A 24,942-nucleotide genomic window follows, 5' to 3' on the forward strand; every position below is an offset into this window, starting at 1 on the left:
ATATATATTATTTATATATATATTATACATAATATATATATATATATATATTACGCCATTTTCTTGACTATTTACTCTGATTGTTAGCAATTAAACCTGAAAAGCAAACCCTTAAAACATGCCTTTATGGCATCCAGATATTATGGTTCCACCTTAGACCAGGCTTGTAGCAAAGCAGCCACTCTATGACAAACAGGATGAATGAACATGCAGGGGAGGAGGAGAGTGATTGTTCCTCCAGAGCATACTATCTATACATGGAATTTTAAAAATACATTTAATGTAATATGTTGGCATGATATTTAAGCTATGCTAAGAAGGCATGATCAGAAATGCTATGGCAATAAGGGTCATTTTCTTCAACTGACAACCAAAGCCAAATTCACCTTCTTCTCTCCCCAGCTTTAAACTGGTCTCAGGCCTTTAGATATTGAAATGTGTTTTGTTGTTGTTGTTGTTGCTGTTGTTGTTGTTTTGTTTTGTTTCAATACTCAGTTTGAACCAGGGTATAACAAATGCTAGGCACGTCCTCTACCCCTGAGCTACATTCCCAGCCCTTAGAAGTCTCCTCTTGTTACATGCTCAATTCCCCTTATTGTAACCTGGTGCATGTGACACCATCAACAGCAGAGGAGAGAAGCTAAGTCCTTGGGGTTTGAGAAGTGTCCAGAGGACAAGGCAGAACAGACTACACTTCACCAACGATGGCCAGAACCTCACTCATTCCGGCTGTTTCCCCCAAGGAAACCATACCTGGTCTGGTGCTGAGATCATACCAGAAGTCCAAGGATCACAGTCTTTGAAGTGGGAGTACATGATCAATCCAGAGAAGACAGCACACACCAGAATGATCCAGAGACCCAACAAGTTAAAGTACAAGGCACTAGAAGAGAGCAATGAGCCAACTGGTCACCTCTATGCCATGTCACAGTGTAGAAAGGGCACAACCAAAGACTCTAGGTTAATTTCTGAGGAGTCCTTTAGCTTTCAAGAATCATTCGATTATATACTTTTGCATCTGTGAAAGTATCTTATATTTTTAGACTACTTAACAAATGTGAATAAGGTAAGATTTTAGATGGATAAATGGAATCTATTGCAATGGTTCCCCCTCCCACCTTTTGCAAAATCTCAGTATGTGTGGTATGAGATCTATTTTCTTGGATAAAATTTCACATACCAATCTCATTATATAACTTTAAGTGATTTTCCCCCCTACTCAATTCAGAAAACTGTCAAAAAACCAACTTACATTTTAACATCTTTTCTTCCAGAGGGATAATGAGATAATGTAGAAATAGACAAGTTATGGAAATATTCACTTTGGTGATTAATTCAGATGAAAGTTTAAGTTGAATTTTTTAAAGATGCTACAAAGTATGAAAAACTTAACACCCTCTTAACCATACTATTTGGAGCTGTTCATCTTATTCTATAAGACACAAGCATGCATAATTCCAGTTGGAAGATTTGTAGAATCCTATGGTTACTTCATATCCATTCAGTCATTTGAAAGTCAGAAGCTTTCTCATATTCTTTTTTAAATGTTCAAATCATTTTTGTTAGTTTATTTTATTTATACAGAATGATGGGTTTCATTGTGGCATACTGATGCAGTCATATAACACAATACTATCAATTTTACCCTGGCCTCCTCCCTTTCCTGTTCCCTTTCTTCTACTGTATCGGTGTCCCTTCCATTTTCATGTTATTCCTTTCTTTCCATTCTCGCTCCTACATGTGAAAGAAAACATATGTATTTCACTTTCTGAATCTAACCCACTTTGCTTAACATGATGGTCTACAATTCCATCTATCTTTCTGCAAATTATATAATTTCATTCTTCTCTATGGCTGAATAAAATTCCACTGTATATATGTACCACATTTTCTTTATCTATTCATCTATTGACAGATACTTAGGCTGAGGACATAACTTGGCTATTATGAATTGTGCTGTGATAAACATGGGTATGCATATATCTTTAAAGTCGCTGACATTAATTCCTTTGGATAAATATCAAGGAGTGGTATAACTAAATCATAGTGTTGTTCTGTTTTTATTTTTTTGAGGAGCCTCCATACAGATTTCCATTGTGGTTATATTAATATACAGCCTCACAAATAATGGATCAGAATTCCTCTTTCCCTACTTCTTCACCAACATTTATTATTGTTTGTATTCATGATGATTATCATTATGCTTAGAATGAGATGAAATCTCAGCATAGATTTAATTTTCATTTCCTTGACAGATAAAGATGTTGAACCTTTTATATATATATTTGTTAGCCATCTGTACTTTTGAGTAGTTTCTGTTCAGTTCACTTGCTCATTTACCAAATAAGTTATTTAGTTATTAGCATTTAGTTTTTCAGATTTTTTTATATAGTCTGGAAACCAATTCTTTGTCAAAAGAGTAGCTGGCAATGATTTTTCTCCCATTATGTAAGCCATGTCTTTACTCTGTTAGTTGTTTTCTTTGTTGTGCAAGAGCTTTTTAATTTGATACAATCCCATTTGTCAATACTCACTACTATTTTCTGAGCAATTGGAGTTCTATTCAAGACATTTTTACTGTGCCTACATGTTGAAATGTTTCCCCTGTGTTTGATTCTCAGATTCTCAGAGCTACTGGTCTTACACCTAGATCTTTTATCCATATTGAATTAACTTTAATATGGAGTAGGAGAAGGATTTCATTTCATTCTTCCACTTTTATATATTCAATTTTTGTAACATCATTTTTAAAACAGGTTTTCCTCTCTTCACCATATATTTTTGGCACTTTGTCAACAATCAGATCACTACAGATGTGTGGGCTGGTCTCTGTCTTCTATTCCATTGAAATATGACAATATCATGCTGTTTTTGATGCTATGGCTCTGTATTATAAATTGAAATTGGCTATTGCAATATCTCACACATTGCTCTTTGTGTTCAAAATTACTTTGGCTATTCTGGGTATTTTGTTCTTTGATATGAATTTTAGGCTTATATTCTCTGTGTGAAGAATATATTTGGTAATTTCATGGAGATTGCGTTTGATAATATATTCATTTTACAGTACTAATTCTGCCTACCCATGCACATGAGAGGTGTTTTCATCTTCTAGTGTCTTCTACTTCTTTTTTTCAGTGTTCTGTAATTGTACTTGTAGACATTTTTTCACCTTCTTCATTAAATATGTATTCCTAGGTATTTTACTTTTTTAAAAAAACTATTGTAAAATGAAATAGTTTTCCTAATTTCTTTTAAAAAAGATTCATTATCAGTATATAGAAAAGCTATTGATCTTTATATGTTGTTTTGCATCCAGCTACTTTATCAGCTCTGGGATTCTTGTGGTGATAAATTCCAAGTCTTCTAGGTATAAGATCATATTATCTGCAAACAGAGATAATTTGACTTCATCTATTCCTACTAGTATCCTTTTATCTATTCCTCTTCCCAAATTGTTCTAGCTAAAATTTCAAGTAATATGTTGACTAGGAGTGGTGAAAGTGAACATCCTTGACATGTTCTTCATATTAAAGGAAATGCTTTTAGTTTCTCTCCATTAGTATGATATCAACTTTGGGTTTGACATATATAGTCATTATGATGTTGAGGTAAGTTCCCTCTATCCCTAGTTTCTTTATTGTTTTCATTAAGAAGTGATGTTCAATTTTCTCAAATGACTTTTCTGCTCTTATTGAGATGATAATGTGATATTTATCTTTACTTCTATTTATGTAATGAATTAACATTTATTGATTTACCTATGTTGAACTATCTTTGCATCCCTGAAATAAAACCAACTTGAATATGGTGTGTGACAATTGATGCATTATTTAATATTTGCTAATATTTTATTAAGGAGTTTTACATTTATATCCATCAAAGAAATTGGTCTGTATTTCCTTTTCTTGGGTGTTCTTATTGAGTTTGGCTATCAGGTTGATAGTGGCTTTGTAGAATGAGTTTTGAAGCATTTCTCCTTTTCTAATTCATGGGATAATTTGAGGGGTACTGGCATTAATATTTAATGATCTAGTATAATACAGCTATGACTCCATCTGGTCCTGGGCTTTTCTTTGTTGGAAGACATTTTTGTCACTGCTTCAGTCTCATTGATGAATTCATCATGTCCTGTTGTTCTAATTTTGGTAGATCATATATGTCTAAAAAATTATCCTTTTACTAAATATTTTTATTTTATTGGAATATAAGTTTTCAAAATAGTCTATAATGACCCTATAGATTTCAGTTTTGTCTGCACTAATATTTCCATTTTAATCTCTAACTTTATTTAGGTCTTCTGTTTTGTTTTCATTATTTTAGCTACTTTAAAAAACTGATTATAGTTTCAAAGAACTAACTCTTCCTTAATCCTTTTTACTATTATTTATGTTTCTATTTCTTGAATTTGGCTGTGATCTGTATTATTTATTTCTATTACTTTTGGTATTGGTTTGCAAATAAGCAGTTCAATTATTTGAGATCTCTCTGCTGTTTTATGCAGGCATGTATTGCTATAAACTTTCCTCTTATAACAGTTTTTACCATACCCCAAAGCTTCTAGTATATTGTGTTTCCAGTTTTGTTTAATTCTAAGAATTTTAAAATGTCCACCATGGTTAATTGTATAACCCATTCATCATTCAAGTGTATTGTTCAATGAATTCTCCATGGATTTGCATAGTTTCTATAGCTTTTCTTGCTGTTAATTTCTAATTTAATTCCATTAATATATGAAAAGAGTATGAAACCAAATCTTTTTTATTTGCTGAGATTTTATGCCTTAAAATATGATCAATTTTGGAAAAACCAGTGCTAAAATGGAAGCTTATTCAGCCATTGTTGGATAAAATATTCTGTAGATATCTGTTGTTTTATCAATAATATAATTTAAATCTGATGTATTTTTTTGTGTGTAGATGACTTATTAGTGAGAGTGATACACTGAAGTCTCCCACAATTATTGCATTAGGCCCATTATACCCTTTATATTTAGTAATGTTTGTTTTATGAAATTGGGCAAACTGACATTCAGGGCATAAATATTTATAATTGTCATATCTTCTTGTTGCAGTGTTCCCTTTACCAATGTGATAAACCTTTTTTGTCTCTTCTGACCAGTTTTGTCTTAAAGTCTTCTTTGTTTGACATGACAATAGGGACTCTGCTTACATTTGAATTCTATTTGCATATAAAATCATTTTCCATCATTTTACTTTTAGTCTGTTGATTTATTTGCCTGTGAGGTGTGTTTCTTGGAGACAACATTCAGTTGGGTCTTATTCTTCAATCCCATCTTCCAATCTACATGTTTTAACTGAAGAATTAAGACCATTGACATAAGTGTTATTATAGAGCAGCATGTATTATTCTTGTCATTTTTAAAATTTAACATTTGATTCATTCCTAATTATCATATGCTTATTTATTTTTCTAATGTGATTTATCATTTACCATATTCTCTTGGTTATTTTTTATCTACCTCTTCTTTGTGTGGGATTCCTTTTAGTATCTTATGCTGTGCTAGATTAATGGTTGCGAATTCCTTTAGTTTGTGCTTATCTTGGAACATTTTTATTTCTCCTTCAATTCTGAAGGCTGACCTTTTCTGAATATAGTATTCTAGGTTGATTGCTGTTTCTTTCAGGACTTGAAATACATTGTCATTATCTATGTAATCACGATGCATCTGCTGTTATTCCAATAGGTTTGGCTTTATATGTGATTTGGTGCTCTTTTACAGCTTTTAAATTCTTTCTTTCTTCTGAACTTTTTAAATTTTAGCTAAATTAAATTTTTGAAATTTTAATATAAGGTTTTATGTTCTGTCTAGGTGGGATTGTAAATTCATAACATTAACCAAAGAATTTTATAATTTTACCAGTCAACTATGAGAGATGAGAAACCAATGGTAAGATTGTATAGAATGTTAGTCATGGTGTTCTGAATATGTTTCTCATTATAAATGGACTTTAATTACATACAAAATAAATTCTCCTGTTTGCCAAGTGCAGAACTTCATTGATTCCATAAAATATATTTACCGGGCAACTTTATGTGTGTACATGTACTCATTTTAGCTACGGATAGGATGTGATGGGAAGGGCCCCAATATCCTGCACCAACTTCCCCTACTTCCATAGCACCATTTATTTTTAGTAGTCTTGAAAGATACACTAGTGCCTAAAGGAAAAAAAAATGTCATTTAAATGACTTGATTAGTGATACTATTTCTAGGTTCAAGGAAGATCTGGCTTAAAATAAATTTGTCTTTGGTTAAGTAATCAGTCTTCTTGGTCATCCAATTAACCGCCCATATAATAAGCCACTCCTGGTTTTAGCTTGAAGCCACATTTAATATGAACTTTATGTATCTATTTCTGCTTGCCTATTTTGCAGGATGTATTTTTCCCAAGTAACAGATTTTTTTTCTTATTCCCCATTGGAATGTTTCAACTACATTAGTCTTCAGATAATTGAGCAAAAACAGAATATTTTGCTCAGCATTGGGAAAAGTGTGCTCAAAGATGGTGAGAGTCCTCCTTTGACCCTGAGTGGCCCCCCACAGCTCCAGAAGTACCCCTGAGAAACCCACTATTTCCTCACTACAACAATCTCTCCTCCAGCTATGTCTACTTAAAATGTACTTCTCACTAACGATTAAATCACCATAGGTTCTCTCAGAAAAGTTTTTCTTAAATAGATTTTATTTTTTTTATCTTTCCTTATCAAAAAAAAATCCATCACAGCTCTATCCCTTTGTAAGATTGGGAATGGACAGAATCTGGTGACAGTCCTACATGCTTAGAAAATTCTGTATATTTTTTTCTTCATGAGTATCTCTTCTTTATTACAATTGTCATACACACCCAATGCTAATACAAGATATTCAAGTTCCACGCCAGTGTATGAATGAGATTTCACTGATGTATGTTTCAATCAAACAAACCCACTAAGTGAGGCTTAGAGATACATACATAAAAATGTATACATATGCATGTGGTGTATACACACACATATTATCTTCCTAATATGTATGTGTGTTTACACACACAAGCATTCTTGAAGCTTCTTAAAGCATTACTTTGTTTAATAAATGATGATTTTTTAATAAGCATAAAACATTAGTCTGCACCTTGTGGGAAAAAATGATGAAAAAGATATAATTGCTAATTTTCAAGTACCAGTAGTATACTATAGTATAGTATAGGGAGAAATTAAGCATGTGAACTAGAGAAACTAATATTCATAAGATTAAAAAAACTAAACAGAGAACTATTGTGTGTTTCACCAAAGGATTTGTCTCTTCACAGATACATCCAATTCTGGTTTCTCTTAAGACAGTTTGTTAATGAACTTTAATTTAAATAAGTTTTAAGATCAAAGCCATCTCCATTTTCAGTAATGCAACTGTTTGATAAAATGATGATCATGTGTGTAAAGGGTTTGTGATAATAGTATTTTATGAGATTGGAATATTTTACTAGTGAATTGATAGAACATTGGGTAATGTGTTCACTTCCCTATGAGAGTTATGAAATATGTAAGTAGTAACATCCCAGTTCTCCTTCTGGAACTCAACTCACAAAATGGTTGAATCATTTCCAGACAGTTTTATGTTTTATTCAGTGCAAATAAGAAATTGTACATTGAAAGTATTTTAAAATCATGTGGGGAATATTCATAATGACACTTTCACTAAGAAAAGTTTAGGGCATCTTGACAAAGCTAGGGTGCTACAGCCTTAGGCAGCAGCACTGGGGACAAGACATCATTTTAGATGCAACTCTGGTTTTCCTACAAGCTTTTTGAGAGAGTATTATAACTGCCCTTGGTGTCCATTCCAGAGTGCATGATGTCCTGAAGTGCTAGAAAGAGGCTTGACAAAGTGTGCCTCTCTGTTCATGTCCTGCAGAGAGCCAATCTAGTAAGAACAGAAGTGGCTACAGTCCCTTTACAGTTTGCCACATTGTTCTAGGTTCTCTTCTTTTTAAACCTCTCCTTGGAAACTGTAAGGTTAAGTACATCTGTTATAAAATTTAGGCCTCACCTACAGAATCTCTGAGCAGTCCAGCCTCATAAGGGAGTTTAACATAACTTGATTTGTAAACACAGGTGAAGCTTCACTTGAACTATTTCTTCTAAATGTCTACATTAAAGAAAAATGAAACTCAAAGCTAACCACTAACAAACCACCAACCAACTTTTAGAAATAGGGACACTACAGAAGAACAGAACAAATTAAGGCAGCCTTATAACTATGACCAATAAAGTATTTTCTTTCTTTACTTCTGTGTTCATTCTTCAAGAGCTTCCCCCTTTGAAGTCCCTCTGTGGAATCCCCAAAACACTTCTAAGCATCTTGAATTGTGAATTGTTATTTTTTCAAATAAACATTTTAAATTTTATTGTGCCTCAATTTACCTCTTAACACAACAGAAAATAGTTGAGCAAGCCACAGGCTGAGCCATGAGAGCCATTTCATCATGGCAACTGTGAGCAAGAAACACAGGTATTTATCTCTGCATCACCACCCACAGCAAAGGCAGGTTGACTTCATTCAAACTCCAACTCGGCCACTTTGCTGAGATGGGAATAGTAATGCCTAACTCACAAAATTTATGAAAAGTTTAAGTAAATCTTGCCATTTCTCTCCCTCTTTCACATACATGCACAGCTGTAGAAAGCATATAATAAGAACTCAATAAAGTGGAAGAAATGATGGAAATTTTTTTTGATTAATAACTTACAGCTTAGCATGCTTCTCTGTTTTGCAAGAGATGCATCGCTGGATGGTTGATTGATTAACTCCATAGATTCCAAGCCATGTAAAAGTTCCTCCCACTGATATTGTCCACAAAGTGTGCCGCCGGAGGGGATCTACATCAAAACTGTGAAACAGTGAAGAGAGTGAATGTCAATTCATTCAATGCTTAGAATTATTAGTTGATGAGGCCATTCAATTAAATCTTTATAATGCCTTAAAAAGTAGCATTGGACATACTCAACTATATGAAGTCGCGATCCATTGCTTGCTTGCTCTAATACATTTTGTAATCCACCATTGTGAGCCGATCCTTGAATGAGAACTGTTAAGAAGCCCACAATCATGACAATCATCTGAAACGCATCTGTCCACACCACTGCTTTTAATCCTCCCTAAAATGAACAGAATGATGTAAAGTGTTAAAAGCAGGGTCTGTAAAGCTCCCCACTCCGGACAGTTTCCCTACTAATGCAATCATTTCATTTGTTCAATAACAGTTGCTGAGCATCTTTTATGTGTCAAATTTTTTGTTAAACATGAGAATAGTTGTAAGTGAAAAATATACTAACCACTAAGAAACCACCAATCAACTTTTAGAACTACGGACACTATAGAAGAACACAACAAATTAAAGCAGCCGTATAACTATGTTTCTTCCTTAATTTCATTGAGCTCAAAATCTAATGGAAGAAGCAGATATTTGATAGTAATATGATAACTTAAAATTATGGAACATGCAATTAAGAACAGGTTACTATTGGAGCATACAGCAGGAAGTCTTAACCAATTCTTTCAGAGTGATAGACAAACTAAATTCTGAAGAATAAGTAAAAATTTGTTAGGCACAGAAGACCAAGAGGGGATCAAACCAACATGTATGAAGAAAGAAGAAACATTGGTCCTCAAGGAAATGAAAGAAAACTTAGATATACACAATCAAGCTGTGGAGAGCCTAAAGGGGGAACCTCTGAATTCTCTCGAGGTCAAGCAGATAGATATTGATAAGTACACTTAAATAATTCACAATTGCCAGGAAATATCATTAAAAAGAGATTGATAAAAGGGTTTTTTTTGGTAATATTTCCATTGGTGGTTGTGTGGATAATGAATTGTAAGACTATAGAAGACAAGGTGTCAGGAGACCAGCTCAGAGTTTATTCCTGAAGTCCATGCCCAAGAAGGTCAACAGTTTGAAGTAGGGTAAGGGTATGGATTGAAGGATATTCAAGAAATAGCTTATGATTCATTAAATATAGGCAATTATATAAGCAAGGGAATTAAGAATAATCTCTTGGTATGACTTGTATAACTTGTACTCTTTTTTTGTTGTTGTTGTTTGTTTTTATGAAACTAGCGGCAGTGAAAACACTTTGGGAAATGGAGATAGTCAAATACTGAGAAAGAATAAAAACCTAGAAAGGAATGTTGGATTCTATATATCCATGAAGGAAGGAGTTTTAAGAGCTACAGGATGATCCAGTAGGATGGTGAAAAAAAATTAGAGTTTAAGGAAGGCAAATTTAGTTGTAGAATTTGTATAGAATAATTATGCAAGAGATCAGAGCAGTGGTTATGAAGCCACGTTTCCCTCTAGAATCACCAGAGGGATTTAAAAGGGTTTCTGAATTAATTGAGGTCTGTATTAGGGGTTTGTCCTCAATGTCTTTTGAAACTCCCTAATGGATTCTAATGTAGAATTTTAGCTGATAACCTGACAATAAGAAGAAAGGAGGAAAAAGAGACTGTTGCATTTAGTGTTCCATGTATAGAAGCCCTTAAGAATCCCACCATACAGAATGCATAGAATCCCACAATAGTGAAGATGGGGTGAGCTAATAAGGAAAAATTAAATGAAGCAACATATTTTTAAAAAGCGTTTTTTTTTAAATGAAAAGCTCTAGGTAAATGAAGGATGTGATATTTTTAACACTGAAAAGTAGAATTATCATCCCCAGTTACTCCTCCAGAGTGTCAAGAACTTCAGTGAAAAGATGACATGCTTTATCTTTAACTTGAGAAGGGAAAAAAAAAACATATTTTTGATGATGGTTGTCCCATCATTTCTTTTGTAATTAAAAATAAAATTTGATTAAAAAAACAAAAAAAATCCCTGATAAAGGCATGTGTTAGTCTAATATATTGTCTAAATCATGTTTTGAGAAACAATAAAATTTTTACCTCCTCCCTCCTAGATAGTTCTATCTTGATTTCCTTTAAAGATGTTCTGCTTTCCAATCTCAAATGTCAATTTTAGATTTTAGTCACATGAAGACCCAATACCAAAGGCTTCAGTATTCAGAGATTATTTGGCATTGGTTATGCAAAAATTTGCACAAACTTGAGCATTAGCTACACATGCAAAAGAACAAACTCCTTTATCAAGTAGTCGTTGAGTCAGATTACAGTCACCATGAAGTTTTCTCTGACTCCTGTATACAGCAAGTTTCTGTTTCTTCCCTGGGGGCTCCTCTCTCTCATCAAACTTTGTTGATTTGAATCTAATGTCCACCTCACTAAATGGCAACCCTCTGTATGGCAGGAATCACTTATTTTTAAAATACTTTCCTCAGGTTATTTTCCACATGGATCATCCACTAGAGGATCACAATAAAGAGCTCACTGTATGAATGCAGGTATTAGATAAATAGGCCCCATGCTGGTGAGACACAGAAGCCTTTAACATAGCTAGAGAGGAGAGATGGCACAGAGGTGTGGTGAGGCAAACTGAGATGGGCAGACTGGATTCACTTCATGAAATATTTTCAACTCTAGGTTAACAAGCTTTTCTTTATGCTACAAACAATAGGAAGCAAGAAGAGAATTAGGCTACTGAAGTGGTATAAAGAAATACATGTCTGAGGAAGATTCATCTGACAGAGGCAAACAGATTGGAGACATGAAGCCAGTTAGGAGGTAGCAAATTTAATCATTTCATTTTATTCATTAAAATGCTCAGACTCTTTTTAAATATTGTACTAAAAGGGGTCTCGACATTTTCTGTGCCTGTTTTTCTCTTTCCTGCAGATGCTTAGATTAATTGAGTGTTTTTATTTAAATTCCATTTTTTCAGATTGTTTTATTTAAAGAGATTCCCTTGAAATTTTCCCATACATTTTTAATTTAAGAGTGAAAAACTTAATGCCATAAACCCCAACAATTCAAATGGAATAAACCTATAAACCTTGAAACTTTTCCATACATTTTTAATTTAAGAGTGAAAAACTTAAAGCCATAAACCCCAACAATTCAAACGGTATAAACCTATAAACCTGGTTATTTGCTACCTGATTTAGATGCTACTGTTGGACAATTTGGGAATTGTTCTTTTGCTTAATCCCAAAATTATATAAAAACAAATGAACAATTATTTTTCATATATTTTATATCATAAATAATTATGCAATTTAATATTGTAAGCAAATACAATATTAAATAACAATTGACTAGAATTACTAAATATTTACTACAGGTATCCCATATCTAAAATGTTTGCTACCAGAAACATTTCAGATTTCAGTGTTTTTCAGATTTAGGAATATTTGTATGAAATTTTTCAGCTGAATACCCTTAACCTGAAAAATCCAAAATTTGAAATGAAAGCTCCAACATCCAAAATTGTTTGAAGATAATGTCTACACACACAAAGTTTCACATTTTAAAAAAAATTGGATTTTGGAATTTGGAGTTAGCGAGTTCTTCTTGTATTTTACTTCTTTTTAAAATTTTTTTTAAATATTTATTTTTTTAAGCTTTAGGTGGACACAATATCTTTATTTCACATTTATGTGGTTCTGAGGTTCAAACCCAGTGCCTCATGCATGCTAGGCAAGTGCTCTACCACTGAGCCACAACCCCAGCCCTGTATTTTACTTCTTAATCATGACTTCTTCCACTTAAAACTGGAAGACTTTTCCTTCTTCCCATAGTACTTCTTCTAGGTGTTTTCTTGGAGGAAGAGCTGTTAGTGACAAATTCTCTTGGTTCTTGATATTAAATTCTTAAAAGACAGTTTTATTGAAAATACAACTATAGGTTGACAATTATTTGCCCTCATGTGTTTGAAAATACTATTCCAGCATCTCTGGCATCTGCTGTTGCTGCTATGAAGTGTGCCAAGAGCATCCCTTGATAGATAATTTATTTCCTCTTGCTGGCTCTTGCTCAGGTCTTTTTTTTTCTTAAATACCTACTATTCTATAATTTCACTAATACATTCAGGTCTTTTTTTTCTTTTTATCCTTTAAATGTGTACTTTTCTTTAATTCTATGGATTTTTATCTTTTAACAGTTCTGAAAATTTTTGAGTTACAATGTTTTGAAATCTCCTTCATTCTTTCTATATTATTCTCTGAGACTTTAATGGCACATAAATTAGATGTTCACATTTATCTTTTATATGACCCCATTTCTCTTTCATTTCTGCATCTCTTTGTCTTTCTGAAATATTCTGTCATTTCTTCAGATATATCTTCTGGTATAGAAATTGTATGACTTTTCAAATGTATCTCCTTTTATCATAATTGGTACATTGTTGATTATTGCTGATGCTTGCTTGGCTTTGAAATTGTATTCTTTCTTTATTAAGTCCTTTTGGCAAATCTATTCTTTATTCAGTATCTTGCAATGCCAATGTATGCTAATCCCGACAGGCTAAATCTCATCTGTTGTTTTGCTAATATTCACTCATAGTATCTTGCTATACTATAGTGTTAATGTGATAGAAAAAAAAGATGAAGATAAAACTTTAAATGTGTAGAAATTGTGGAATTTTCAAGTATGAAAAAGAGAAACAAGGGCAGTTTAAATTGTATATTATCATATATGTGTTACAAAATATATGTGTTGTAAGCATATTCTACTCTATGATAATGTATCAACAATTTTACTTTTCTTTGTAAAGGAGGAAGGAGAATCCCTCTATCTGGGAACCACCACCATATTCTTAATTGGTTACATTTAGCCAGAAAATGGTGTGATGAGTCAGAAGAATAAAGCCTCCAGTTGCAGGGGATGAGCAAATAATAAGTGCTCAATGACTATTTGTTAAAATCAACTAATTATAATAATTGTACGAACATGCTATCAATACCAGCCAGATTCCTTGATTAAAAAATAAGCATGTGTAAAGACAAATGTTAAATATAATCTAAGTTATCTATAAATGAGAGACAAAATAACTGTGGAATCCTTATGTTTATAAAATACTAACTATCCTTGCTCAATCATGCATGTATTTTGCTGCTTTTCAACTGGCAGACAGTGAACAATAAAATGCTACCTATGATTTATGAAAACTGTTAAGGAGAAAATTATTCTTAGAAGTTGCACAGGGTCACCTGGGCTCTGTCCTCTGATCAAGGAGGTATGTCTTTCATTAGATCAACTTTCATTGGGAATAACATACTTGAGTGAACTCAGACTTCAAATTTGCCTAATGTCTGATTTAAAAAAAAAAAAGAAGAAGAAGAAGAAAAAAAACAATACCTTCCTCAGGAAACTAAGGCATATAAGCCAATATACTGCTATTTAATTTTGGGATAGCAATTACAGCTGTAATTTGAAGGCCTGCTGCTGGAAATTTGCCCTTATTCCAAATTAGGAGGAGTGTTTAATATTTTTCCCAACTAGATACATACCAGGGTACAGTAGAATGTGCAAACAATTCCTGTTGCAAACACAGAGCCCCAGAGATCAAACCCAGTCACTATGAAAGGAGAAAAAAACATTAAAAGAAATTTCTCTGAGCTAAGTAGAAGAGAAAATTTTATGAGGAAAGAATCACAGTAGTTTTTTCACTGTTTTTTTTGTGGGCAAAAATAAATCAAATTCATTTTCTCTCATTGAATTTTCTCAGCTCTGATAAAGATTATTTTTATTACATTTTTATATCTTAAACCAATCCATAAAATTCATATACTATTTAATTTTTTTCTCCTAAGATTCTTTAACTTCCATCTTTGGTTCAAGTGATGTATGTCTTTTGTTTTGTCTTAATGAAATTTGAGTAATCTAAAACCACCTAGGCGTCCATGAGTAATTAAAATTTCTCAGTATAAACACATAGCCCAATTAGTTAGAACATTAAGGACTCTCTGTTGAAAGTGGCAATGTCACTGCAAAAAAAAAAAATCACTCTTGCTTCTAAGATTCTATTTTCTTGAAAGGATCAACTATTTATCACAGTATGACTATTACAGACAACTTTCTTCTTGTGCTCAGATTATGTACTTCATGAAGTCACTGAAACATGACCACATATAGAGGACCTTACTTAGCAGTTGTATGCATATAATACCCAGAATACCATCATTTCTATGATTAAAAAACAAAATGAAAAACCCAAATGATAAAAATGATTGAACTGGGTGTTTAGAACTACCCAGTTTTGCAAGGCAAAGTCCAATAGCTAATTGTTTGCATTATTTTCTATGTCAAATCATCTTTTTAGAGCTTTATGGAGCGACTACCACAGTAATTCAGAGCATCTTAAGCAGAGTGATATTCTTCTAACAGGGTATTTTACATACATTTGTTCAAGCTGAGAATTCAGGCATAAAAGTAGTAGACTATGTCCATGGGAACATAGAAGACTCACCTTGATTGAGTGCCAGGGCGGGAGCGTACACCACCACACCTGTGTAGAGAATCTGGTAGAGAATAAGAAGGAGGTGAGTAGCAGTGGGGAGAGCCATGGAAGGAAAACTGCCCAGAAGCTCTTTATTGACCTTCCTCCAACGTGCTTACCAAACATTCCCTTCTCATCCACTCTCATGTTGAAGTAATTTAACACTGTAACTAATTTGTAGAAGGGGTGTAATCATGAGATGGGAGAAGAGGGGTGGATTTTCAAGATGACTGCTCATTTTGAGATGTCATCGTTACATTTGGTGTATTTTTAAAGAATACAAAAACACAGGCTTCGAGTTCAGCTTTTGATTCAACTTCCCTCTACCCACTCCCCTCATGTGCCCATCACAAAGGGTTCTCTGCCGACTTCATGAGAAACTTTACTAAAGAATAGAAGCACATTTCAGCAGTTTGCTAAAATATGGACTTTAGAGTGGAGATTAGGGAGGTGGGGGAATGTGAGAGGAAAGAACTCTAAGGGAGACTAAAACAGGGGGACTGGTATGTAATGAACACCATCTAATTCACAGAATGGAATTGTGATTGCTATACTGATGTAATGGGTTCAGTTCACATCTTATTTTAAATGGACTTCCACCATTTGGAGATGGCATCTGAGGGTTGCCATCAGCAAATATGTGTAGGCAGTTCAAGAGGCATTGTTTTCTTCTTATTCTCTTGCTTAAATCCTTCTGGCATCAGTGGGAACTCTAATTAAGAAGGAAAGTCACCTTGTAGAAAAGAGCACTTGGTCAATGGGAGGAAATTCACCACTGTGTCCAGGGTGAGCTTGGGGAGAATGAAGGCACCCCAGAGCCTGGAGGGTGGGAAAGGAGTGCATGGGAGGGAATTAGGCATATTGGTTAGGAAAATTGTTTTAAAGTGACCTTAAAACAACAACAACAACAACAATAACAAAACAAAACAACAACAAAAAAACAGGCATTTCTGGTTCAGCTCAGTTAACCATTAAAAAAAAAAAGAAAAAGAAAAAATTTGGTTAAATAGTAGTAAAATATACTTGTAGCGATTTTTCCCTTTTGTGACTTATAATATATACTTGTTCTTATTATTAGTCCAGATGTATGGATTCTAGCAATGTGAATGGCTCTCAAGGTAATCACGTTTCTTTGGAAGAAAGTAGTGACTTCTTAGTAGTGTTTGACCTTTAGTTGAGTTAATTGCCCCATTAAAAAAAAAAAAACACCTGTAAATGTATCTTGGAACCCCTGGTTCCCACTTCTGCAGCAGCCACTGCCCCTTACCGTCTGCACAATGTAGATGACAGTTGCTGCATAGCGAACCACTTTATTGAATCGTAGTTGTAGATACTAGAGGGGACAGAGAGAGAGAAAGAGACATTCGATGAGTTTTAGATAAGAGCTGTTAAGGAGGTCCTTGTTTGACTTGGTATTCCTCTGAGTTTAGTGCTTTAGACTTGCAGTGTGATTTATAGTAGGTATTTCTGGAAGCAACAGGGGAAAAAACATGGGTTGTTAAAAGTCAAACATGTAATAAAACCCAATTCACGCTCATGCTTCTCGTGATGGCCAGAAAAGATAAGTTGGTTGCTTGAATAAAGCACAGGCCTTCTGACTTTATGCCCAGGTATTTTCCTACTGGATCCACTGAAGACAGTTTCCCTTTATGTCCCTAAGTTCCATATTTATCTCAGTTTTTTATTCTTTTCTGGATTACTGCTATAATCCTCTGGTTGATCTCCCAATACCAAGACTAGTCCATGCTTTTCGTCATCTCATATCTGCCACCATCACTATTAAACAATGTTCTTACCTGGGCAATTTTTTTTCCTCAAAAACTTTAGTGATTTTTGACCAAAAAAAAAAAAGTCCACATCTCAAGCTTGATATTCCATCCCCTCTTTTGTCTGACTCAAACCTACCTTGCTTAAGACATACCACCTTTCCTTTGTGTAGGCAGAATTTTCAATGTAAGAGTCTCTCTCTTCAAATTTCAAATTTGTCTCCAAGTTCTTCATAATTTCTCAAGAAAAATGGTTCAATGGCTATTCTTATTCTTCTTAGACCCTCTGTTCTGAGCTCCTACAGCACATATGCTAAACCATTTTCATGGTTACCAGTCTCTGGTAATTTGGTGTTGGATTTACTTATTTAAAAGTTGCTAGTGAATTAGTTACCTATGGGTACTGCAGCAGATTACCACCAATTTGGAAGCTTAAATTAATAGAAATGTATTCTCTTGTATTACTGAAGCCCAGAAATCCAAAGTCCATTCACTGAGCCAAAATCAAGGTGCTGGCAGGTTGTGCTCCCTCAGGAGTCTCTAGAAAGAATGTTTCTAGTTTGTGAACCTTCTGGTCATCCTCAATTTCCATTCTAGCACTCTAATCTCTGCCTCTGTAGTCACTATGCCTTAGCTTCAGTCAAGTTTCTCTCTGTCTTACATAAAGGTACATGAGATTGTATTCCTATTTATGGTATACTTGGGTAATGTAAGATATTAATTTAATCACATTTGTGAAGACCAACTTCTTCCCTTTTTTGGACCATCTGAGATATTACAGATTTGAAGTATTAAGGATACATATGCATGTGCATGCATGCACCCCCCACCCCCCACACTCTTGGGGGCAGTGATTCTTTTTTAACCAAATTTACTCATGCTAACGTATGTACATAGTGTTCTAGTTACTCATTTTTATCTTTGTAATTTGTATGTTGATGCATTTAATATATACTTGTTTCCTGCTTTCTACATTGCATTCATATGTACAAGAAGCAAACAAGATATAGTTTACATCCTAGAAGATCTTACAGATTAGATAAGGCAATTATTAACAAATAGTAATAAAAATAAAATTGCACCTTTAATAGTATTCAAGGAAGAGCTACAGAAGCTGTGAACCCACTCAACAGCAAGGTGTGAGTCACTGCTGGAGGTCAGAGAAGGTTTTTCTGAGTAAGTGTTCTAGATAATGTGAGTATATATCTTCCAATGCATATAGAGTGAGCAAAATAAATTTTAAAAGTAGCAAATGACTTTAGGATTCAGTTTCTTCATTATTGTTTTGCTTTTAGTATGTTGTCTTCTCTGATTTTAAGGAAAATCATTTTTATTAAGTCATGGTTTAACTAATGATTTATCCTTTTCCTAGAAAAGATATATAATGTTCCATGGCTTAAAATGGACCTTTCTTTGAAACAATGAACTCTTGATAGAACTGTAACTCAGTTTCACACTAGCTCACACTTCAAAATTTACTCGTCCAGATGTCCAAATTCTCAGTTTATTTTCAGGCCAGTCTTTCCAGATGGTACAAGGAGACTGGGACTCGGAGTCTAGTCTGTGATTGTGAGACTTAGGAAACTGTATGTAAAGAAATATTCTTGCAGAGGTAGGGAAAGTCAATGAGGAGGCAAAAAACTCAAATATCACAGGATGGAAAACTTTTGTGATAATGACAGCTTGGGTTCAGACTACATGTCTTTCAGAAAATAAGCTTACTACACTAAACCATGGGCTTCGCTTCCCAAGAGAGACACTTCAGAGAAGACAATGGCATAGTGTGTGACCGAGCCAAGGACAGGGCTAAGAATGCAGTGGGATCTTAGGACCATAGTCATCAGTGTGGGTGCAACAGGCACAGCTTATCGGCACTCAGTGTCCCAGTACATGTAAATGGCATCTAAAAGCACCTATTATTGTCTGTTGTAGGCTTTCTATCAGCCTTTGCTCCAGGAAGGTCAGAAGTGTGTGGGGGTGTCATCACTGGCATTCAGCCAATGACTAAAGGGAGGTGGAGAGAAAATGCACTGGCTTCTTTGCCTTTCGGAAAGGATAACTCAGACACATTCTGTCCTGTCTTCCAGAGACCCCCAGGGAGACTGAATCCCAGCAGATCACAGTGATAACTTGCTCAAAAACACACCTTGTATGGATTTTCCCTCCTTCCATAATTACTTTGCCACTTGCCTGCCAGTGCTTACTGGAATCAGTAATGATCCAAATGACTTCCATTCACACCTTATGTCAGGATCTGCCTCTGGGGAAATGCAAACTTAAGACAGTGATATTTATCTATATAATATAATGCAAACTCATTAATCACATAATGAACCCAGGATAGTCTTCTGGAGGATGAGACCAAATATAACACAAAGAAGCTGTCTCAGCCATGTTTCTCTAGAGCATCAGGCCCCTGGCCAACTCAGTTCCTGAGTGAAGTCACAAAGACTGCCCACATGAGCCAGCAGAAGAACCTTACTATTGTATGAGGCCCAGTTGAGTTAGGCAAAATGGTTTATCCCTGGAATTCTGAACAAATAAAATTGCTGATTTTAAAAGTTGATTTTGGGGTTGATATACTGCATGAAATTAGATAAATGATATAAAAATTAGTAACAAAAACAGGAAGATGTAACAAAAGCCAAAAGTACATTATCTATTTTGGGAACCGGGTAGTTCCTAAGGCCTGGGAAAGCTTTCCTGGAAAATGGGAAAGCTGGGAGGAGACTGCTGTAGGATCTGGAAGTCAATGGATTTTACATTTCAGTTTAGTTTTGGTCCATTCAGTAACACTAGAGAAGTGGTATTCAGAAAAGGGTATGTGCAAAAAGAAGTAGATCAGAAGTCAGAGTCCTTGAATTCTAGTTTCATATTTGCTGATATTTCATTCTGTGATTTAAGGTTCTGTTTTCTCATCTGCAAAGCAGAAGAGACTTTTCAACTGCATTATTACATATCTGTAAAAATGTATTAAATGAACGTGGCACACACCTTACTCTGAGCAACTTTGGAGGCTGAGACAGGAGGATAGCAAGTTTGAGGAGAACCTCATCAACTTTGCGATGTCCTTTCAAAAAAAAAAAAAATTGCATATGTAGCTTAGTGGTACTATGCAGTTGGGTTCAATCCCAAGCACGCGCACACACACACACACACACACACACAAAGACAGTAAAAGATGTATTTTTCCTTTTAATGTATTTGCTCATACTATTAATAGTTGTCTTTGTTGGTATATAAGTATTAGTAGAGTAAAAAGAAAAAAAAACAAAAGTTCAACAGCAAAATTGCATACTTCATGCCTGGTTTTTAAAATATCAGGGGACATTTATTTATCATCACGGTGATTGTTTTAGAATCCCAAATATGATCCTGCTGTATCTTTATCTCAGCAAGTAGCAACTTCACTTTTTTATGTTGGTTTAAGTCCACATAACATAAACCAACATTTAGTGCTTTCTCTCACTCTCATTTTCAATTCATGAAAGAATCCTGGTATATATACTCCCAATATCAGAACATATCCATTTGCATTATCTCTTGTATAAACAAAATATTAATATTTTCTCGTGGGCAGATTATGGAAACAGATTCTTAGTCCCATCTTCTACCATAGTCAAAAACCTTCCAACTTATTCTCAACATCCAGCTAGAGTAAAAATCTTAAAATATAAATTACATTATGTCACTCCTCTACCCAAATATTATAATGATTCATCTCACCAATAGTAAATGCTCATCCTTACAATGACCCAAAAGGCCTCATGATATGGGTTTACATCCTATCAGAACCTAAATACAACAAATATTTTTAATACCATCTACTATGCTGAAATAATTTTCAATGATAATATTATTTTAGATATTTGATTTATCAAAATACAAATATTATCAGAATAATATCACAAAATATAATTTAGTGGAGAACCCAAAAATTCACCAAAAAAATTATGTAATGAATAAGTGCTCAGAAACCAGTATACAAGAAGACAGTAAAGTCACAGTTTCTGCATAATGAAAACCTTTGTTCAGAAATTAAAAAGTAGTTCAGAAGCCATCAAAGCTAAGAAGTTCAAGAAAAATTAAAAAACAGATACTAGCTTATAAACTAGTGTTCAGGGTAAATAGCAGGCAATATAATTTTAGTATAAAAAAAGATGGAGTTAACCTTGACTGAAATAGAGATAACACGAGGAGACTAATTATAAACTATCCAAGTAGAGATAATGAAAATGTATGATATTGCAAATGAGCTAAACCTAATTTATCCCATGGGGTTGGAATAAGTCCTTATGCTCTTTATTGGGCAGGGTGGTGGGAAAGGAGCACAGATGGCATCTCTTAGTCTTGAACTCCCACTGCATGTCAAAGCATTTAATCAGTTGGCCATTGCTATGCAACACCCACCAAAACCTGATGTGCTGAAAATCTAAAGAATTATTATTTATCACAACTGAGGACAAACTGGTGTTCCGCTACCCATTTCACCAGGTTTCTTATGTGGCTGCAATCAGCTGGATGATCAACTGAGCCAGAGGGTCTAAGATGGCCTCGCTCAGGTCTGGCAGTTGTGCGACTCACAGCCTGGTGTTGGCTGTCAGCTATCGAGTCTCAGTTCTCCTTTGTGTGGCCACCTGTGCTATAGAGGCTAGACCTGTTATGCCACTCTTCTTACATAGCAGAATCAGGGCAGCATTCCAAGAGGGCACAATCACTTTCTTACTTAAATGCCCTATTAACATGGAAATTTTATTTGATAGCCCTTTATGAATTACATTCTCCACCCAAACTGGCATTCTTTCTCTTGTCATTTCATTTCTCTCTATTGCTATGGTAAGCAAAGTAGCACAGTGATTCAGTATGTGGTCTCTAAAGTTAACTTATCTGGGTTTGAAAAACTCCCACTTGATAGCTGTGTGACATTGAACAAATTACTTGGCTCCATGTGCCTCAGTTTTCTAGTCTGTTAAATTGGACTGATGATAACAGTACCTATCTAAAAAGACTGTTTCGAGGCTAAGTTGAGACATAAAATACTTAGAGCAATGCTTAGCACATAGTTAAATATCACATAAATCTGCATTATGCTGTCTTAGGCATTTGTTGACAACCTTTGCTATGAAGTAGATATCATAAGGAAAATTTGATTCTTTGCTATATTCCCAGGGCCTAAAGAAGTGCAGAGAACATAGCAGATATTCAATGGTATTTATTCAACAAATGGATAGTCATAAAAATTATATTCCAAATGAGGGTAGATTTTTATTATTTAAAAAGGTGTGTGTGTGTGTGTGTGTGTGTGTGTGTGAGTTAGTTACTGGGGACTGAACTCAGGGCTTCGTGCATGCCTGGCAAGCATTCTACCACTAAACTACATCTCCGTCTGAAAAGCTTCTTCACATTTAACTAAACCTTCATGAAAGATGGGAATTATTATATTCCATGTGGAAAATGGAATTGAGAAATGCTAAGTAACTTGCACACAAAGTGATCTTATTGGTAAAGAAAAATTGAACTTATATTTTCAGGCCCCAAGTTTTCTCTATTTCTCTCCTTAGCTGTTAAGTAGGCAGTTATTCTAATGCATAGTATTGCTTAAAAAAAATAGCAATGTCTTTGGGAGTCAAATCTTGAAAGTTGAATGCAAACGCTTAGCACATAGTTATATTTTCAGAAGTATATTAATAAGCAAGGGGAAATGTGTACATTTCTGGTACTAATCATAAATTTAGTTATTTTCTCTTGAATCTACACCCCAGGTCTTAGCTATTGAATGAACCAAATTTGAGTACCTTCTTTTGGGAAAAGAGGAAGTTAATGTTGACAATTTGGAATATGATCATCTATGGAATCATAGGATTTAAGACCTTCTAAAAAGTGTTCATTTGCTGATTGCATCCAGAAGTCAAGAGAATCATTTTATTATACTCATTTAGTTTGCAAAATTCTTAAAGATAGGTCCTTTATGAATCTTCTGCTGTAACTTGGTAGGGTGTGATATTGGATAATGGAAATAAATACTTTCTTCATAAAAACTTATTTATGAGATCACAATTAAATTATAGACATACAAATTCAATTTTGAACACAATGTTTTCATTGAGAATGCTTGAAAAACCCAAACTCCACTGTCTCATTTCCTCTCATTAAAATAATTCCCATATTTTTATTAGTTAGCAATTTCTTCCAATTAAAATATTTGCTGATTTTTCAAAATATTACCATTTCCTAATTAAATCTTGGACCTAAGAAATAATAAGTACTAAAATGTTCAGTTTACTGTCTGATTGGAATAACACTACAGAGGGATATAGACAAAATAGGTTCTCAGTAGACTTTTAGCACTATTAAATCATGACTAACTTACTTATTGGTATCTCCATTTTCTCAGCTGGAAAATTATAATACTTGTGGCATACATTTTGCTTGTTTTTCAGGATAATTATACTACTAATAATAATACAAATAAAAACAACTCTGTTTTCTTAAGAACCTCCCACAATCTAGACAATGCATCAGGTATTCACAGACAGGTGGTAATTTTATCATCCAAACAGCCCTGAGGGAGCCACACATCATCATTTCTATTCTACAATGGTGAAAACAGGTATAGGTGCAGCCAGAGCTTAGGCTTTTCTCCAATATAATTTAATGTCTTTTTTCATAATGTGTAATTGCTTTGAAAAAAATCAGTGAGTGTTCTTCAACTACTGATCTTTGTTGCAAAGATGATGTGTATTAATAGAGGGGAAAACAGGATAAAAAAATCATTCAAATGGAGAGAAATTACTTGTGCTCAGAGAAGGGTGCAGTTCTCTTACCTCGTAAGTGCTAGTGATGCCAGATCTGTAGAACACAGGGAGAAAGAGCTCTGATGTAAAAATGATGACAAATGTATATGAAATAAAGAAAAGAATGAAGGATGCCCCAAAGCGGTAGACCTCGGAAGGTGTCCCCAAGACAGTGACAGCTGACATGAAACTGGCCGTCAGAGATAAAGCTACAGGGCCAAAGCTCATTTGCCTTCCCCCTACCAGGAACTCCCGAGATGTTGCCTTTTTTCTCTCCTTAATGGCAAAGAATATTCCGATTCCACAGGAAATGACAAAGAGGGCTGAAAATACAACATAATCCCAAACACTGAAGCTCTTTGCCTCCATGCTGGGAAGTATGATGCTGGAACGTTGCTTTCAACCAGGTCTTAGCAAGAGGATGTTTCCAAAAGCAAAGTTCTGTACAGCAGATGTTTTCCTGAGAAGAAGGATTGTGATTCCCTGAAGATGAGGACCACAGGTAATATGCTGATCTTCAGACACCAAGTCGTACTCAAGGCAGATTTCAAAAGTTAACTGCCAAGAACTGGCAGTGGAATTGGTACCAAGAGATAAGAATTTGAAATCTGACCCTGATCAAGAGCTGTCTGCTCCTCTCCTGAAGCATATACCACAGAGAAGGAATTCAGATGTGTTCTGAAATTAATAACTACTGGGGGTGGAATGGACTTGTCAGATAACGTGATCTTTTTATCTCCGAGATTTTTTTTTTTAACTTAAGGTTAAACATTACTGGGAATCATGGAAGTGATAAAAGTTGACCACCTCAGCGTTTCTAATTAGTGAGATGGAATCTGCAAAACACAAGCACAGCCCTCAGTGGTGTCTTTTTCCTGATTAAGAGGGTGGAGATGCTTACCTGCAATTGCCTGAGGCAGTGGGTATGAAGGGTAAGGAGCAAAGAACTGGGAACCCAGAGACCTTTGCTCAAGTCCTGACTCAACCACA

General features: G+C 34.6%; 1 protein-coding gene across 1 annotated transcript in view; it reads right to left on the reverse strand.

Annotated features, from left to right (window-relative positions):
* Positions 1 to 24,741, reverse strand: part of Slc5a12 (solute carrier family 5 member 12) — a 53,710-nt gene extending 28,969 nt beyond the window's left edge. Inside the window, exons 1-7 of the mRNA XM_048788209.1 lie at positions 23,983 to 24,741; positions 16,660 to 16,725; positions 15,363 to 15,414; positions 14,404 to 14,471; positions 9,005 to 9,159; positions 8,751 to 8,891; positions 749 to 883 (exon numbers count right to left, since the gene is read on the reverse strand). Coding sequence (XP_048644166.1) covers positions 749 to 883; positions 8,751 to 8,891; positions 9,005 to 9,159; positions 14,404 to 14,471; positions 15,363 to 15,414; positions 16,660 to 16,725; positions 23,983 to 24,321 — 956 coding nt within the window. The 5' untranslated portion in view covers positions 24,322 to 24,741. The remainder of the gene's footprint in view (positions 1 to 748; positions 884 to 8,750; positions 8,892 to 9,004; positions 9,160 to 14,403; positions 14,472 to 15,362; positions 15,415 to 16,659; positions 16,726 to 23,982) is intronic.
* Positions 24,742 to 24,942: the final 201 nt, after the last annotated feature.

Source organism: Marmota marmota, unplaced genomic scaffold, assembly GCF_001458135.2.
Source record: "Marmota marmota marmota unplaced genomic scaffold, marMar, whole genome shotgun sequence".
Lineage (NCBI taxonomy): Eukaryota > Metazoa > Chordata > Mammalia > Rodentia > Sciuridae > Marmota > Marmota marmota.